The following is a 20,028-nucleotide window of genomic DNA, read 5'->3' as shown; positions in this document are numbered from 1 at the left end:
CATATGGTTAGGAACTCCCTAGTAAGAGGGCTCAATATTTTAAAAAATTCCTCATGACTTTAAGCAGAAGTATAATGCAAGTAAAATCCTTTGAATGGAGAGTCAAGTTGTCGTGGGGGAGTAGAAGAGGGGTGGGGTGGGATGGGATGGGGCTGAGGTTGAAACTTGGAGTTCTGATTTGATCAAATAAGTTTTCTGATCTTTGTGGAACTATGAGTACAAATGAGACTTGGAGCAGACAGCAAAGCTTTACTTGGTCTACTTGGTAACAAATGAATTGCTGAATAATAAGATGACTTGGTTTTAATCCAGTCAGGTCGCCTTGTATAGCTACAATTTGAAATATTTTTTAATAGCTCATAGTATTTGAGTGTGGTTAAGTAAACTACCATATTTCATCAAGTCTAAGATGCTTCCTATTGTAAGAAACAGCATCACTTTCTGTATTGCTAAGTGAAACTGCTGCCAACTAACTCATTTGTCATCAATTGTAAGATGCATCCTGATTTCAGAGATGCTAAAGTGAAAAAGAAATGCGCATCATAGAATATATGAAATATGGTGCTTTAACATCTATCATAAGGTTTTAAAAATAAATAGCATTTGCCTAGAAAACTTTAAGTATTAAGTAGTTCTTTAACATGAGAGTACATTTATGGTACCCTGTGTAAGTAGACATTTGCTGACTATTTTTGATGGGTATTTTATGTCTTTTTAAAAAAAAAGTCTTTGAAGGTTATTTTACATTGGGTTATATATTTTGTTGGGCTATATAGAACATTAACTGTGAGTATAACATTTAAGTGAATATTCATGTTAAAATTTTTTTTTGATGCATTTACATCCTAGATTTAACATTGTTGGGCCATTTAAAAATGTGCATATTGGAGCAGAACATTAAATCTGTTTCCATTTTAGTCACAGAAAAGAAAAGCAGAGTCAGCTACTGAGAGCTCTGGAAAGAAGGATGTCAAGAAGGTGAAATCCTAAAGCCTAGAAATAAAGTTTTAAATGGGAAACTGCTATTTTCTTGTTCCCATCTTCAAATGCTAATTGCCAGTTCCAGTGTATTCATGGTACTCTAAGAAAAATCTCTTTGGTTTTGATTTCTTGCATATTTTATATATTTTACAATGCTTTCTACCTGAAATGTGTAGCTTTATATTTTATGCATTCTAGTATTTTTGTGTACTGTATTTTGTGCATTTCATGTCTTCATCAAAATCCTCTCAGTCCTTGTTCTTTTGAAGCTTGTGCTGAGGTTTTAGCTTTTCTATGTTTTATATGCCGCTGCTTTGAAAGAGAACCTAGATTCTATAGCTGTATTATTGTTGTTTCATACTTTAAATTTATATGGCTGTGGAAAAATGAATTAAAATGATTTGAGGAGAAAGACTTTTTCACTTCTTTGTTGCTTTCTTTTCTATTGAGTATGGGCTTGTATGTGTTACTGCATACTGTGATTAGCATAATAATTGTTTCTTTTGAGGTCATCTAAATATTTTTTTCCTAAAGGAATAAAGGGTGAGAACAGAAAAATATTAAAAAAAAACTAATATTTGATACTGTGCTTGCTGTCAGTATGCATTACATTTAAATTATTCTCTAAATATTCAAGTGGGAAAATATAATAAAGAAATGTCTATAAGAAATTTAATTATTTCCTGTTTTTTGTGCAGTAGAAAAATAGTTGTGTTTATTGAATTGTTTTGCTCACTCTACTATGTATTTGGTTGAAAGTTAAAGCTTTGTTTGCTGACTTGTGCATGATCTTCTGTCCCATAGAGCCAGTTCAGAGGAGTCTGGGTATAACATGTAGAGTTATTACCAACTAAGTGAAGGTTACGAAATAAGTGCTATGCATGTAGAAGAATGGGGGCTGGCATCCATAGGACTACAGTTATTCTCAGAAAACAAACAATCTCAAAGTATCAGAGTTTTTATACACAAAGAGTTTATTTCTTGCTCACACTACAGATTCCACGCAGGTCAGAAGGATATGAGAATGGGAGGGGATCTGTTCCACACAGTCACTTTAAGGTTCCAGACTGACTGAGGCTCCAGTGTTTAGTATTGTGGCAGTACAATCTGGGACATGTGGCCTTTTCGGCTGCTACTGTAGGAGAAAGAGAAGCTGAAGAGTCTCATGTAGGTTCGTCATTACGTAGGCTCAGAGGTGACACATGTCACACCCACTTATATTTTATTGTCCCAAAGTAGTCACATGGTCCTGTGTATCTGAAAGAGGGCTGGCAAATGTAGGGGACAAATGGAGTGTTTAACATTACTGCCTCTGCCACGGGGCCTGTTGGCTCAGGAAACAACCTGTGTCTTTCACATGAAACTGTTGGTTTGTGATTAATCAGGATCGAGGTCAGGTTGTCAGGGGAACAGGGAAAATGAATTGGGATCTAGTGTGAAACACACAGCAAATAAGCAAAGTTGGGGAATGCAGGACAGTGATTTTCGTTACCAAACAAGGCTTGGATCACTAAAGAGTTGTTCCCCACCCTCCCACCCCCCACCAAGATCTTTTGCATTTCCTATCAGACTCTATTTAGTATATCACCAGCAAAACTTGGGTAGCCGTGCATGCAAGTCAGCATCTTTTACACCCTCAGTCTTCTCATAGGCATTCTGAAACATAGGAATAGATCTAGAAGGACAAACCAGTGTCTGCTGGACTCTTCCAAGTCTTCATTCATTGTCTAGATTTCATATTTCTTCCTGCCATGCTCCTGATTGGGTTCCTTTTACTGTTTCTATTGTTAGGGCTTAGAGTCTTGTACTCTGTTGGAGATTGGGGTGAAATGAAGGTGCTATTATGAGGTTAGGGTGATATTAGGTCAAGGGACCTAGAGATCCCCAAATCTGTCCCACTTAACTACCCTTTCTGTAAGATTCACAAAGGAGGCAAAGGTAAGCAAGGTAATTCTTCAATAGCTGGTGCTTTCGCTTCAAACTTCAATCCAGAGCTCTTAAGCCCAAAATAAAATCTTGGAATTTTGTACACCAGTGAGATTAAATGCTGTATTACCTGAGCTAGAGAAAATGATACCCGAGAGGGTTTTTTTGAAACCCCCAAGTTTTGTGCACTGAAAAACAGTGAGGGTCCTGGACTCTGATCAATCAGTTCAGCGTTTCTTAGGAATTAAGATGCAGGGTGCGTGCAAGTACAATTAGGATCTTTAAACTTCTTTCATGGAAATTTAACAATCTCTGCTTGTTCTTTCTCTGTTAACCCAGAGGGGTTAATAGTTAAGCTGTATGTGACTATCTGCTTTAGGGGAGAAAATCTGCAGGTAAGTTCCTGGAACCTTTTCATGGGGCCATTTTCCTGATCCATATCATGGCTCTTATGAAACTTTTTTGTATCAAAGAGAAGTGAAATTCAGCTCTCCAAGATGTTCACTGAATACCTCTGATGTCATCCTCAGAAACTTGTGAAATGGTTTTATTCAGGACTTTAACTTAAAGGCCACACTATATATTCAGTGAAAAAATCACCACCTACTATATTCATCTTATTTTATGTACAGCATTGTTGTTGCACATAGCCTACCAAGGAGGCCCATGCAGTGAACCCCAGATGATAGCATAGTCCAAATAATACAATGTAGGAGATACAAAATGCCCAAGTCTCTATTTGAAACCTCTCTTATTGTCAGTTTTACACAGAGAAATTAAGGTATGATACAAAATTCAAAAATTCTAAGGAAGAAATCCCATTTCTAACAAGGGGCTGAGACTGATGGGGTAGTAGCCCTAGGCTTGGCTGCCCTGTTGGAGAGATAAAGCAGGACAATCAGTTTACCAGCTACTTGGAGGCCAGAGGAAGCAGAAGAGCATGCTGTATTCTTGAATACAATCATATAAATGCACAATGATCCAGCTCACCAGCAAAAATGGTCCAATCGGTTGTATGGGAATCTGACCCAACCTGATTCCTTGTTTGCAGAATGTGCAAGGAGGGAAGTGGATAGAAGAACAGGGACCCTGAGTGGTTTTCTTCACTCAAGACCTCTGTAGAAGACAAGAGGTGAATGGGTTTACCAATAATCCTTGGGCTCCCAAAGAGGCACTTGGAAAGCATCTGTCTTGATCCACTGGATACTCAGGCACTAATTTCCTTAGAATCAAAAGAAGGCAGTGAGCTCAGTAATCTCTCATTGTAATAATAGCCATTTGTATCTCATTCTTTATTGCACAGCTCCTTTTCCCCTGGCCTATGAGTGGTTATGCTATATGGAAAACCTGGATACTTGTTGCATTTCACAATTCTCCCATGAAACCTGTGCCCACATTTGGTGTATTGTCTGAGACCTTGCAGTTAAAAGAAGTTATTGCAGCTATCTTAGTTGTGGGTGTTTGGTTTGAAAAGCCTGTGCTCAACTGGTAGAGCTGTCTACTGTCACCAAAATAAAATGCTATTATTTCCCAATTACTTGCCAAGGTCCCCACTGTAGGTTATTGTTCCTCCTCTGTGGTGCAGTAGCCAATGCAGCTATTTCAGATTCCCCTGCCAGTTTCAAGTCCCATGATGGTGCTGGTGTCCACGTTGTTTTGTCTCTAGCTATTCTTAACTAACTCTTGAAATCCTCTAGTTGTCATCAAATTTCAAACTTCTATCAGAATTCTGTTCCATGTCTCCTTCATTTAGTCTGTCCAAGCTACCCTCCCCAATTGACAAGGGGTAAGATTTTCCTGTGGTTCAAATATATATAGCTAATGCCATCTGTTCTGTCCCCTATCCCTCAGCCTTATTTCTGTGTGCTCCAGCTGATTTCTAACTGCCGCTCTTTGTCTAAGGGCTTTGTCTGAGGACTTTATCAGAAGCTTTGGAAGGCTTTTCTACCCTTTGCATGATAGGCTGGAAGAACTAGAAAGTTAACACCTCTGAGTGCCTCTTAACCAAAAACTAATTGGGGTTGGTGTATAAGTACCCAAACTCTCTCACCCCTTGAGTGAGGTCTTTCTCAGGGTCCCTGTTCTTCTATCCACTTCCCTCTTTGCACATTCTGCAAACAAGGAATCAGGTTGGGTCTTTTCTATATGGTTCCCTGGAGTTTACTCAAAGAATTAAGCTCCAGTCACTCAAAGTAGTAGTTGTGTTGATGACACACTTTTTATTGACTTTGTTTCTTTCCCTGTATCACTTGTTCCTCTCTGGGTATTTTCTGGAGTCAACTCGTCGGTAATACTACTTGCCTGAGAATCATCCCAGGGTCTGCTTCTGAGGAAACCCCAATTAAGACACTCCCCTTGTATACATAGTTCTTCTTAGCCCTTAGTTATTTCATTAAAAGGTGTAGAGTGTTCAAGGAGAATATTGATTGGATAGTATATCATTGACCTGTTCTTAGGTCTACTCCTCTATGGACACTTAGCAGATGATGTGCTTGGATCAGGATATTCTGCACTGGTACAAAGTGCTAGGTTCTGATTTCTCTCCATAAAAAAATGAAACTTTCTCATATAACCAGTAGCTGTGGCGTTGGGATTTCTTATTCAGCAGAGGTTAAAAGGTTACCAAGTTTTTGTAAGGCCAAAGCTAGTGCCCAGGCTATTGTCTCTATAAGTGGTGTCCATGCTGGTTGGTGCCTCTTGCCTGTAGCAGTGGTTCACGAGATAACTGGACCAAGTGTAGGCCTTTATCACTGTGCTGTGGCATATAACTGTGCTGTGGTATCACCAGGCTTTTACATCTGTGACCTGATGATTTGTCCATTTCCTGATACATTGCTTTCCCACTAGGGAAACTTTCATCTAGGCCACTGTAATCAGATTCAAGCTATATATTTCCATTGACAGGCCGAGACATGCTTGGTTAATTTCTGATCTTTTCCCCATGAGATAGCTATTAGTATTTGTCCGTATAGGACTACCAAATTTTGTGGTCTATTTTTGAGAGTCCCCATTTACCTATGGAAGGTTGATGGTGAGTACCATGTATGTGCAGTTGTCTACCTCCCATCATGAATACAGCTTTGAACTAATATACCTCATTTGGTGGTAAAGACCAAAGCCTATTTGTTATATCTAAGACAGTAAAGATCTTTGCACCAGGTCTTATCTTTTCTAGAATATTTGGTGTGTGACCATTATCATCATCAGTTGGGATTGATAGATACCTTATTCAGTTCTCTCCCAGAATCGAGTATAAGTCTCCCAAATGCCATTTAGTTTTTGTACTGGCTATATGAGAGCATTGATGAAATATAATTTACCCATTTTCTTCTGATCGCCAAGAGTATTCCATCTATTGTTTCTCCATATGTGTTAGCTGTACTGCGTACAGGTAGGTAGACAGCCTCCCTTACCTTCATGAGGGAGGATTGCAGTTAGGTCTGGGTATATCTTTTTCTTTCATACATCTATCCTGGCTTCTAAGATGTCAAACTTTATTCTCTTTCTTTATTTCCTAATTCTTCTCTAACTTTTCTCCCATCACAACAAAAGCTCAAACTATCTCCTGGACAAGAGTTTTAAAATATCCTGTAATCATTCTACCTGCTGACTAATAGCCTTCCACTATTTCCAGGTGAACCCAGTTCTCAAAGCCAAGCCATTCTGGGTATAGGCATTACTTAATGTCTTTTTGACTTTTGGATTTGCTTTTTATTTATTAAATTTTCCTCTCCACCTCAAAGAGTCTACTTTCCCTGTGCAATAAAGCCCTCAATTCCTTTTATATTAGTGAACTCTACATGCAGTGATTGCATCCATGCTCTGAAGCCTCTGAAGTTCACAACCATGATTAGACATTTGGTCAGTGCTCACTGAAGATACCTGATCAGGAAAGCCATTGCAAGGAATGTATTTTCTCCCAGTTAGGCCTTGCCAATCACTAAGGGTTATTTCTGTTACTCTATCCCTTTATATTTTTTCCACAAATTCATAGATGAGGATTTAGATAATGCCCAAATCAGAGTCAACATGAGAACGTATGACGGACAAGGGACTCAGAAAACTTTAGAGAAGGCATATGACACCCCAGAATTTCATCCCACCATTGTTCTCTCTTTATCCCTGGATGCAGTTTAAAACAACATTAAGAGAATTAAGAGTTTGGGCCTGCCATCTACTTGGCCATGTGACTCTTTGGATCTAACAATCCAGTAGGCCAAATATGTCACACTGCTTATTTTAGGAAGACTTAGGTCATGTGCTGGACCTTTGCTGCTCCTGCAGTTTGAAGTCTGCCCTATCTCCTAAAATGAATATTTGCATCAATACTAACACCTGCCTGTTACACGTGGGAGATTATATTCTGGGCCTACAGAAGCACTGCTTCAAGTTGGAGGACTGAAACTCAATCTCTTTCTTGGGACTTTGCTCTCCAAATGTCAGTTCTCTGGGGCATATATTTGCTCTGTCTGCTGAGATCATGCCAGTGTTAGGGGTGAAGGTGAGATTATTATAAATCTATTAAAGGGTAGAATTATGATGGTAATAGGCCTGGGGACTCAGGAATACTTAGTTCTGCCTTGGCCTTACCACCTCTATGTGTTCCACAAGGGATACATGTGCATAAAAGAGTGGTAAAAGAAAGCTAAGTAGCATCTTATAAACTGGGACATTGGTTCCAAACTCCAGTTTAGCATGCTACTGAGTTGGGCTTGAGCATAAGGAGGTTTAAGGTAGAGGCTGCCTGGAACTCAGAACCAAAGCAGGATGAATGGTTTAGCATTTCCCTTAGGCCAAAATCAACTCAGAATTTGCTATTCCAATGAGAAAAAAACTCAAAACTACCAACTCCAGAGGGAATGAATGAATCCAGAAAGAGGCTATCCATATGGGATTGTTTAGGTTTCTACAGCTCTACCCACTTAGAAACTGTGGTTCAAGAAGTGTTTGGGAATCTTACCCATCAGTTCAGACTCCTCCACTACTTGTGTAGGAGGATAGGGGGAGGACCACAGAAGAGCCTTGAACCCACCCCCGCCTCTAGGGGCCAGTATGGACACTATGCATACACTGCTTCAGTGTTCAGCTTCTGTAGCCAGGTCAGTTCCTACAGCTTGTGGTTGATTACATGATCATACATGGCAGGAACATTGACTAATAGAAAAGGTGTCACAAGAGGTACCATTATAGAATACAAACTTGGTAACTTCTGAGAATCGTATCATCTATGTGGGATTTTTTATTATCTATCATATTTTGTGATTATTGGTGAGACTAAGTTTATCAGTGAACAATGGTTTATTATACAACAGTGTTACAGCATTTTGAGTTTTCTGCGATATGGCAATGGTTGCCTAGTAATGATAGTAGGAGAAAAAGTGATGCTTTTCATACGCTATTATAAATGCACATCTACTGCTAAAATTTGAATATGCATGCCCATGTTTTTAAAACATCTGTTTTTATTTTGTAGGGTTTTTTTTTTAAAACAGCAATGTAAACTATGTGTGAATAATTTGCATGCCATAATTTTCCTTATGTGGAGATCTTCCAGAGTGCTAGGTCGGTGCTGGAGTTGCTACACTGCTCAAACCTTGTGGAACTGTAAAAGTGATTGTGTCTCCCAGGTTGTAGAGTTTGGACTTAATATACTGAAGGAAACATTTGGAAATTGTATTCAGAATTGTCAGCTTCAGGCTTTGAAGACAACTAAGCTTGGTTTGGTTTTGTTTTATTTAGGTTCTGCATCAGTTAGCTTTTATTGCATAACAAACCACTCTAACATTTGGTAGCTTAAAACAGCCATTTATTTTTTTATATGTTTTTAAGTAATCTCCACATCTGATGTGGGGCTCAAACTTACAACCCTGAGGTCAAGAAGTCTCATGCTGTACCGACTGAGCCAGCCAGGCACCCCAACACAACCATTTGTTTAACTTGCAATTCTGTGGGTTGGCAATTTGGGTTGGGCTCAGATAGGCAGTTCTTTTGGTCTTGACTGAGCTCACTCACGTGTCTTTGGTCAACTACTGGTCAGTTAGGTGACTCTGGTTGTGGTGGTTGACTGATTGTTGGCTTGGTCAGTGGGGGTACCTCAGCCATGTATCTGTTATCATCCAGTGGGTTAGCTTGGGCTTGTTCACATGGTAACTTGGCAGGGTTCCAAAAGGAAGAGCGAAAGCTTGCAAGGTCTCTTGAGGCCCAGGCTTGGATTTCACACAACTTCAAGCAAATTACAAGGCCAGATCAGACTCAAGGGGTAGAGAAATTGACTCCAGTTCTAGATGGGAGATGCTGCAGTGTTACATTGCAAAAGGACTGGATACAAGATGAGTGTGGAGGGGAATCTAGCACAGGCTCTTTCTGTTGAGGTGTCCCGATTTATAGTTAGTGTGTGCATAACAGTCCTCTAGCAGTATCCCAAATTATAACATTTGAGCCCCCATGGGCATAGCTCAGTGGAAAGTTCAGAGTCTATCACTTAGAGACTTCCTTCCTGATATATTTGTGAGGGGTACAAAATATTTTATTTTTGGCTACCATTTTGAACTAGTAGTATTTTTGATCTAGGAGTTTGGATCCCCCATCTATTTTGGCTCCAAGAATATTTGGACTCCCTGTTTCCAAGTATAAGCATGTATATCACAATTATGCTAACAGGGACAGACACTCCTAATTGCATCCCAGTACACATCTTCTACTTCTTGCTTAGTAAGAACATTTATTTTCAGTTTTCCACACTGCCACTTAGCTTAAAAGACTATTATTACCCAGCTTCCTTTGTAGCAAGGTATGGACCTGTACTAAGTTTTGGCCAGTGAGATGTAAACAGAAGTGACATTGCAACTTCTGGAATGTGTCTTTAAAAGTTTTCTTCATCCTTTCTTCTTTCCTTCTGGTTGGAATGTGGACTTGATGGCTGGAGTTCAAGCAATCATCTTGAATTAAATGGATGCACATCAAGGATGATGTAGTAGCTGGATAGAAGAGCCTGGGTCTCTGATGACCATGGAACTGCCTTCTAGCCCTGAGGTGCCCCCACTTCTAGACTTCTTTATCTTGGGAGAGAAATGGTTTTTCATCTGTTTAAGCCCCTGTCTTAAATTTTGTTGTTATTGGTATATGGAACTGTATCCTAACTAATACCCCAGTATTGATGATTTTTTATTGAGCAAATATTTGAAATAAATTCCCTTAAGCTAACTAAAATCCTTGATGAGTTTTCTAAATTGCAAGGTAGAACAATTCCATCTTTTTCCATTTGTATTTTTATTCTGAACATATTTTCATTGGGATTGATTAGTTTCATTTTAACTTATCAATAAATTATTTTTCATATTTGTGGATGTTATTTTCATCAAGGTATAGTTTCCCTGGGTCAAATTTTATAAATCTAAATTTTTCAAGAACGTGTGATTTTTAAAATTATAGTCAATAACAAATTTTATCATGTGCAGTTTCACCATGTTTCCAATGTTACAAATGACATGTTATTTTTTGTTTTTTTGTTTCTAATAAATTTTACTATGTGCAGTTTTAGACATTGACCATTTTATTTGTGTTGATTAGTTCTACTTGCTATATTTTTATGACTTGGAAATTGATAGTAATTTCTTGGTGATTCCATAAGGAAATTATGAGCAACTCCCCTCAGATGTTCCAGAATTTTCCCATTCTTGAGAATGAATCTGTGGTCTTGCACATCCATACTTATAATCTTTCCTCTTGTCATTTGTTTCTGGCAATCTCCTTTAATGCAAATCCTCCTAAGTCAAAGTTGCAATTACCATTACTTTAAATGGGAGAAAATGTCACGCATCCCTGAGCCCCCAAATTGACACCAATTTTGTTAAAACAGCACGAAATTTCCATTAAAATGCACTCAAGTGGTTTAATAATTAATGTTACTTACCATAATAGAACCTAACTAGGCAGTTTCTCCTAATATAGCTATTTACCTGTTCTCCTTAACCTCTTTGCAGCTATTGTATGCTCAACATGTAAAACCCTATTACCACCCCCAGAAATCATCAATATGATACTGAAAGTTTATGTCCTCCAACATTTAATGAAACACACACACACACACACACACACACAACAATAAAGACAAAATGAATCAATTAAAATAATACATTTTAGGGGCATGCCAGTGATCTTCAGCTAAAGTCTACCAGGAACACACCTGTAGTTGGACAAGTTGGGCTTATTACTTGCTGTAGGGGGAGAGAACACAAACCATGGGGAACCATGGGGTCTCACACTGAGAGGATAGTAGAAAGAGCCTTTTACAGGATTTGAGCTTTGGTTAGGTGATTGAGGGAGGGTCTAAGGAAATGAGGGTTCCTTCTAGACTGGATGCTGTCAGAAATCAGGGATGATTCTATAACTGGGTTTCTCAGTAAAATCTATAGAGAGGGCAGGTTAGAGATAGAAAAGCTATAATTGGTAAAGAAATAGCAATTACTCATTTTAGCTGAGGGGGAGCAGCAGTGTTTGGTAGTTTGTTGGGGGCACAGTGACGTTGACTTTGGGCTTAGGACAAAATTATGAAGTGGCTTTGTTTAGTCGCACACTCTCATGTTCTCAGAGTAACATTTTTTGGGGTTGATATGTGAAATTGTTAATGTCCAGTAGGAGAATAACACGACCTAGCTGTGACCATCAGGCCGGCTTTTGGATTTCAGGAGATGCCTTTTTTTCCGCCCCCAGGCACCACGCTTCAGGTTATCATTGTTATAAACTGGTAAAACAAGGGTACTCTGAGACGAGAACTTAATGCAACATATGCAAGCTGTATAACTGGGGAGATCAGCATACAGTGTCTTTCCTCATGAGCTCAGTTGCTTTCAAGATGTCAAGTCCCTATTTATACATTCAAAGAAATTTCTTATAAGTTGAAGTAGAGGCATTAAACTCCTACCAAGGTTGGATTCTTCTAACCTGAGTGACTCCACTCTGTGTCGAGGAGAGAGCAAAACACAGAACAAAAATGCTTCTGGGGTTAAGATGGCAGGGTCAAAATAGGCAGTGAGAGCAAAATGTTCTGTGTGTCTGGGAATGCCCCCAAGGTCCTGTATGTTTATCCGGGTTCAGGGCTTGGTCCTGCTACTCTTCTCTTGGCACTGGGTCTGAACTCAGACAAGCCCTTTGAGGGTGGAGAGTTCTACCTTGGCTTTTCTAACCTGTTTGCTTCAGGACAGGCTTTTATGTCACTTTCACTGCTACTGAAGTTGGCAAGGGTTTTGATCCTTTGATTTCCCCTGTTGCCATTGCTGTGTTGGACTGTGTGCTGTCACTCGTCATGACAGAATTGATGTGTTTAGTGCAGAACACTCCCCACTCGAGTCACTTCCCTGGCCCCTTAGTGAGATCCCACCCAGGCCACCCCTGGGCAAAGGTGCTCTCGCAAAAACTGGTCTGGAATTCAAACACCTGAACTCTTTAGAAACATTAACTTTTCTTAAGGACACCAGAAGAACCGAGGTGCAATTGGTTGCTGGGTTTGGTACACCTCAGATTCAGTCCTGTTCCTCTCTGACTACCTGGCTGTGAGCAAGGGCTGGCTCACTAGTGCCATCTCTTTCTACTCTCATAGTGATTTGATCTCAGAAACTCCCTTGCTCTATTCTGCCACAGGGCCTTGACCAGAGTCACCTCTGTCCATCCTGACAAATGTCATTAATTTCATGTATTTAAAATGTATTTATTATTTATTAATTTGTGCATTCATTTATTCCTTTGTTCTTCATTTCACTGGACTTTAGGTTAAACTTCTGGGAGAAGGGGTTGTAGCCGTGACCATTTGTCTGACAGAATGCCCTTCAAGCTTTGCATCAGTAAGACTTTCTCTGTCTCCTTTGACCTGTATTTCTCTGTTGTTTTGTCTCTCTCATTACAGCGCATCTGTCTCTCTCAACTTGCTAATCGCCCTCACCTGCTCTTACACCAAAACAAATTTAAATGGCCCCCTTCTCAGGCATTCTAGTAACTCACTCTGATACCTAAATATGCAAAGGTGAGTATTGTAAGCCAGCAGGAATCCAGGCAGTTATACTTTTGGTCTCTCTTTAGGACCACATGATGTCTCTCAATGTCCTTGTCATTGTCATTCTATCTCAGTATCTCTGCTTCTCTATAGCTTTAATGGATGGCCTACTGATTTTATTTCTTGGAACCTCATGCTGTTCAATGCATTCTGCTTTTGTTGTTACTTTGCCTTGCCATGATCCTTCATAGATCCTTCTCTTCTCCAGGGCATTTTTGGTAAGCATTAGCTGTCATTTCTAACTGCTACAGTCCTCAGATTTTTTGAGTGGGAGAATCACAGGGACATAGATCATCTTCTGCATCAGGTCACATTGTAGGTAAATGGTTTGACTGACTTGGCTGCAACTGGGTCAGGCGTACACCCTGTGGCTACCGGGCAAGGTCATGTGATATGAAACTTGGCAGCATGAGCAGCAGAGGTTGTAAGCAGGTAGCGATTGATACCTCCCTGTAGTCTGGTTCTTGCCCAATGTATACTAATCTTTCTCCTATATCCCGCACCAAAGTTGTTTTTGCCTGAAACAATCTACCTATTAGGCCTCAGCCACAAACACCTGCTCCCTCCACTTGCAGGACGAAGACAAGCCAGTTTTATCTAGATGTGGAAAGATCTCATTAAAAGCTGCTTATTGGACCCAGTGTTGATAATTTCTAGGTGGCATCTTCAAATCTTCAAGTCCTGGGCCTACCTATGGTTGTTTATTCAGAGTATATATTGCATCCTGCAGCTGCTTGAGTATGGTGAATTATATACTGGAATCAGTAGGCATACGTTATTGCACAGAAGTCAATTCCTTGGTCAGCAAATCTGACCAACTGGAGAATCTGTCTCTGGGAGGACTTACCCCTGACGTGTTCTAAGGGCAGTGGCAGTCCACTTCCAGGTAATACTGGCATGCTGGGCAAGGCAGCTTTGAGGGTTTTCTTCTCAAACCTGAGCTTGGATTGGAATCACCTGGGGGCTTATTAAACACGACTGCTGGGCGCCTGGGGGGCTTCAGTCAGTTGAGCTTCCGGCTCTTGATTTCAGCTCAGGTCATGATCTCATGGTTCGTGGAATAGAGCCCGGCATTGGTTCTGTGCTGACAGCAAGGAGCCTGCTTGGGATTCCCTCTCTCCCTCTCTCTCTGCCTGTCTCCTCATGCTCGCTCACTCATGCTTTCTCACATTCTCTCTCTCTCTCAAAAGAAAAAAAAACAAAAAAACAAAACAAAACAGTGCTGAGATCCACCTCCAGAGTTTGGCCTTTAGTGGGAATTTCCATTCTAACAGGTTCCCTGGTGATGTAGATGCTGCTGGTCCAGGAATCACACTTTAAAAACCCCTGTTCTAGGGTGCTTGAATCAGGCCTTTGGTGGTCATGTAGAAGTGGGGTTTTGGGGTGCCTGGGTGGCTCAGTTGGTTAGGCACTGGACTCTTGATTTTGGCTCAGGTCATGATTTCATGGTTTGTAGGATGGAACCCTGTGTTGGGCTCCATGCTGACAGCGTGGAGCCTGCTTGGGATTCTCTCTCTCCCTCTCTGCCCCTCCCCCCACAAATAAATAAATAAACATTAAAAAAAGAAGTGGGGTTTTGTTGGTAGTTTCAAGCCAGGAGAATTTCTCTAGTTTATCTGTCAGTTGTGTTACTGGGATCCCTAAAATTTTTTTTTGGCTTTTTAAGTTTTTTTTTAGGTTTTTATTTTAATTCTAGTTACCATATACTGTTAAATTAGTTTCAGGTGTACAATATAGTGATTCAACACTTCATACCTCACCTGGTGCTCATCAGGACAAGTGCACCCCTTAATCCCCATCAGCTCCCTCACCCTACCGTCTGGTAAGCATCAGTTTGTTCTCTGTAGTTAAGAGCCTTTCTCTTGGTTTCTCACTCTTTCTCTTTTTCCCTTTGCTCATTTGTTTTATTTCTTAAATTCCACATATGAATGAAATGAATTGGTATTTGTTTTTTCTCTGACTTATTTCGCTTAGCATAATACTCTCTAGCTCCATCAGTGTCATTTCAAATCCCACGATTTCGTTCGTTTTTTGTGGCTGAATAATCCATTGTGTGTGTGTGTGTGTGTGTGTGTGTGTGTGTGTGTATCATACTCTTTTCTTATTTGAGAGAGAGAGCATGAGTGGGGGAGAGGGGCAGAGGGAGAGAGAGGATCCCAAACAGGCTCCATGCTCAACGCTGAGCCTAATGTGGGGCTGGATCCTGTGACCCTGGGATCATGATCTAAGCCAAAATCAAAAGTCAGATGTGCAACCAACTGAGCCACCCAGGTGCCCCTATACCACATATTCTTTATCCATTCATCAATCGATGGACACTTAGGCTGCTTCCATATCTTCGCTATTGTAAATAATGTTATAAATATGAGGGTGCATGTGTCCATTTGAATTAGTATTTTTGTATTCTTTGCATAAATACCCAATAGTGATATTGATGGACTGTAGGGTAGTTATATTTTTAACTTTTTGAGGAACCTCCATACTGTTTTCCAGAGTGGCTACACCAGTTTGCATTCCCACCAATGGTGTAGGAAGGTTCTCCTTTGTCTATAGCCTCACCAACACCTGTCATTTCTTGTATTGTTGATTTTAGCCCTTCTGACAGGTGTGAGGTGATAGCTCATTGTAGTTTTGACTTGCATTTCCCTGATGATGAGTGATGTTGAGCATCCTTTCATGTGTCTGTTGGCCATTTGGATGTCTTCTTTGGAGAAATGTCTGTTCATGTCTTCTGCCCATTTAATTAGATTGTTTTTTGGCTGCTGAGTTTTATAAGTTCTTTATATATTTTGGATACTAACCTTTTTTCAGATATGACATTTGCAGATATCTTCTCCCATTCAGTTAGTTGCCTTTTAGTTTTGTTGATTATTCCCTTTGCTGTGCAGAAGCTTTTTACCTTGATGTAGTTCCAATAGTTTATTTTTGCTTTTGTTTCCCTTGCCTCAGGAGATCTATCTAGAAAAAAGTTGATATGACTGATGTCAAAGAAGGTATTGCCTGTGTTCTCTTCTAGGATTTTTATGGCTTCAGGTCTCACATTTAGGTCTTTCATCCATTTTGAACTTATTTTTGTGTATGATGTATATAAGAAAGTGGTCCAGTTTCTTTCTTTTGCATGTTGTTGTCTGTTTTCCCAACTCCATTTGTTGAAGACACTGTCTTTTTCCGATTGGATATTCTTTCCTGCTTTGTTGAAGATTAATTGACCATATAGTTAGTTGTGGGTTTATTTCTGGGTTTTCTATTCTGTGGGAACCCCTCAGGTCTCACTGTGTTTGTCCCTGTTGGCACCTGGATTGCCATCCTTCTTTATGTGCTGATTGTGATGTCCATACTCCCTTCTGTGATTAACTGCTGCCACTTGTGTTCAACCCTAGTTGACCCCTTCTTCTGTGTATTTAGTGATAACTTTGTTATCATCTTTTCCATTCTAATTTCCCCCCAGGAAAGGACTAACTTCCCCTTGCATACTTTTTTGTGTTTCCTAACTCCAAATCCTAAGACTAGGAATCTGATTGGTTGGTCAGGTTATTTTTTTGTGTTAGGCCAGAAAGTGTTCCTAGCTGGCCTTTGGATTTCAGCCCTTGGCTTGTGAGCCCATACTGAGTCCCATTGGCTATGGTCAGTCCTGGTGGCTGTGGCCAGTGAATGTCTGAGTAATATAGTATATAACATGGCTGCCTGGACAGCAGGGGTTAAGGGTAGGGTGGTTAAACAAAGGGCTTGGGGTATGCCAGGCACTGATGGACATTTTAAGTATAGCATCTTGACTGGCAGGATTAGTTTTCAGATGGTACCTACCATACTTGTTATTTTTAAAATAATATTTAATAAAATATAATATTCATTATAATATACTAATGTTAATTATCTAATAGCCAGTACCACTGTACTTGTTATTAAAATATTGAAGGGGCACCTGTGTGGCTCAGTTGGTTAAGTGTCCAGGTTCAGCTCAGGTCTTGATCTCATGCTTGTGAGTTTGAGCCCTGTGTCGGGCTCTGTGCTGACAGCTCAGAGCCTGGAGCCGGCTTCAGATTCTGTGTCTCCCTCTTTCTCTTCTTCTCCCCCGCTCATGCTCTCTCTTTCTCTCTCTCAGAAAATGAATAAAAATTTATATATATATATATATATATATGTATATATATATATTTATATATATTTAAAATATATATTAAATATATAAATATTTAATTAAATTAAATTATTTAATTAAATTAAATTATTAAAATATATAAAATATTTTAAATATATATATATATATATATTTAAAATATTGAATACCTCTTAGTGATTGGTAAATAGTTCCTTCCTGAGTCTCTTGAGTGCCTCCCTCACCCCAGCTGACTTGATCTCTCCCTGGAAACCCCAAAGTCTTCTTACTACCTAGCAACTAAAAGTGAATTTGTGGTATAAGTGAGGACTCAGGCTTCTGCCCCAGGGTTAAGGTTGGCTTCTATTTTGATTGGCTGATGTCTTTGCCATAGTGATTGTTAAATATTTTGAATACCACTCCTGTGGCTTATGTGGAAAGAGGATTCCAAACCCATATTACAGAAGGCATATGTACAATATTTTCTATGTTTACTTGTGTAAGTATAGTTGTAAATAACATATTTTGTGGTTTGGTTGATTTCTTCTAAAGCAATTTCAATGTGTCTTTGTATAAATTTTGCGTTTTTTAGACATTCACCAATTATTTCTGTAAAAAAGAAGAAATCAAGTCTTTAAAAAAGCATTTTTAAAGTGATAATATTTCTTTAGGTTTATTCTTTTAATGCCAGGAAAATTCATTTTGGTCACAAATCAGAATGAGTTGATTGCCTCTAAGTTAGTATTATATTCTAGTAAAACTGACCTAAGGGGGGAAATCCCCTTTCCTTTACAGAGAACTGATTTCATAGTAGCAACAAATTTATTAAAATCTCCTACAAGGCTGTAATGGAAAACAACCTGAAAGGAAACCAAACATTGTTGAATGTTTTCATTCTCAGTAGGGATTTGGCATGATGTATATAGTGTCTGGCCATAGTGCTATGCAATGGCTGATCCAAGGATTGAGTAAATAACAAGATCCATAAATGAACATATGTTCATAGAACATATGAGGTCTTAAAACAAGCTAGAATTCATCAATTGGTACTAAACTGTGTAATATACAAAATACTGCCCTGAACTGTCACAGAACAAAATTACATTTGGTATATTCTTCAGTAGTTGAAGTGTATTTACTGAAAGGAACTGCATTATGTAGTTCAAATTTAAAGAATACAGACTTTTAAAAATGCAAAGTGAGCCAGGAGCATTATTCAAGAATTGTCTCCTTTTGCTAACCCCTTCAATATATAAAGTAATAAAAATGTCTCACTCAGATTTATTAAGATACGAAGCATGACTCTAAGGCAATGTGACTATTTGTTTTGTGTGACTTGTGGAATGAGGGTCATTACTTTAGAGTTGTAAACAATGGTTATTCCTTTTTGGAGAAGTAAATAGTCTAGTGAATAGACATTGGATTAGACATCAGGAAACTCAGACCCAACTTCCCACACTCCTTCTGGGCGTTAGAGACCAGGGAGAAGCATCATGGTATCATGGAAAGAGCACTGGTTTCGGGAATCAGACTCATTCAGGGTCTAGTCCTAGCTTCTCCACTTACTAGCTATGTGAGCTCGACACATTATCTAACCTTTCTGAGCATTAATTTGCCCATCTGTAATAGGATGTTATGATATACTCAGGACTGATACTTACCAGCATGAGTGGAGCAGCTGTTTGCAGCTGGGCTCTGTTCTGATTGGGTCATTGTCCACTCTGATGGATGGATGCCCATGTTGTACTGGGTGTTAAATATTTTGGCTATCACTCTGAATGAGACTTAATGGGTAGGGTTATTGGGAAAAGAAAATGAGATAATATATGTGAAGCTCCTGACATACAGTTGCTACTCATGAAATTTTAGTTTTATATCCTTCCTTTTTTTTTCTGTAGAACTTAAAAAAATATTTTTTCAAGTTAAATAAAAGAAGAGAAAAATGCCTGACACTTATTTTCACTGTGATGTTAAGAGATTAAGGAAACTGTTTATATCTTATATTTATTCAGGATCCATTAAGCAAACATTAAATTACTACTTTATGCAGGGTCCTTGATGGGTACAATAGATGGGTAAACTTTGATTTCAACCTAATAATTGTAAGAGTCAATGTGAACCTATAAGGCGCCTTTGTGCAAATTTAATAAAAAAGACTTCTTCTAGACAGGTACAGCCTGGCTTGGCAGCTGAACTCAAGATGAATTTCAGCTCCCACTTACTCCGTCATCTGGGTACCTTTGTGCAGTGCACAAACTATACAATTATACACTGTGGCCCTGCAAACTGTTATAACAGTATATGCCAAGTGCTATAGGCTTGTAGTTGTAGGAAAGACTGAATTCTGCCAGGTGAATGGCATTTATCCAAATTATAGATGAAGGAGAAGGCATTAGGGTGTGTATAAAGGCACAGAAGTATGAAAGAGCTGGGCGATTAGGGGAATAGTGGGTGTTCCTACCAGATAGTATATTTGGATTCCTTGTTTTGAAGAAATGATGCCAATGTAAGTTATATTTACAACCTCTCTAAGTAGACAGTTTACCGTCATGCAATTAAATATTAGAACAGCTTTATGTGTTACCGTCATACAATTAAATATTAGAGTGGCTTTATGTGTAAGTAATGTTTCTTTGTTGTTCTTGGATTAGATCTTTGCTTCCTGTTTTAAAATTTTCATTTGTATTCAAGAAATTGTTTTTAGTTGAGAACATACTGCCTTCTAAGGTTAATTGTTTGAGGTCATCTAGTGGTTTTTTAAACACTTTTTTAAAAAGTTTATTTTTTAGAGAGGGAGGGTGGGAGAGAGAGAGAGAGAGAGAGAGAGAGAGAGAGAGAGAGAGAGAATAAATGAGCAGGGGAGGGGCAGAGAGAGTGGGAGAGAGAGAATCCCAAGCAGGCTCTGTGCTGTCAGTGCGGAGAGCGATTCAGAGCTTGATCTCATGAACCATGAGATCATGACCTGAGCTGAAATCAA

General features: G+C 39.3%; 1 protein-coding gene across 8 annotated transcripts in view; it reads left to right on the top strand.

The window, feature by feature from the left end:
• SMARCA1 (SWI/SNF related, matrix associated, actin dependent regulator of chromatin, subfamily a, member 1) overlaps positions 1-20,028 on the top strand; it is a 267,206-nt gene that overhangs the window by 70,447 nt on the left and 176,731 nt on the right. For 2 of the 8 annotated variants that reach the window (XM_049644259.1, XM_049644256.1), the window contains exon 25: positions 850-1,824. The exons of 3 other annotated variants lie outside the window; for them this stretch is intronic. In XM_049644259.1, the coding sequence (XP_049500216.1) occupies positions 850-855 (6 nt within the window). In that variant the 3' untranslated portion in view covers positions 856-1,824. Of the gene's footprint in view, positions 1-849; positions 1,825-20,028 lie in introns of those variants that run through there. 3 more of the 8 variants (XM_049644255.1, XM_049644254.1, XM_049644257.1) reach the window with 2 other exon arrangements.

Source organism: Panthera uncia, chromosome X, assembly GCF_023721935.1.
Source record: "Panthera uncia isolate 11264 chromosome X, Puncia_PCG_1.0, whole genome shotgun sequence".
NCBI lineage: Eukaryota > Metazoa > Chordata > Mammalia > Carnivora > Felidae > Panthera > Panthera uncia.
The sequence above is the reverse complement of the archived record's forward strand: the minus strand, read 5'-3'. Positions and strand labels throughout refer to the sequence as shown.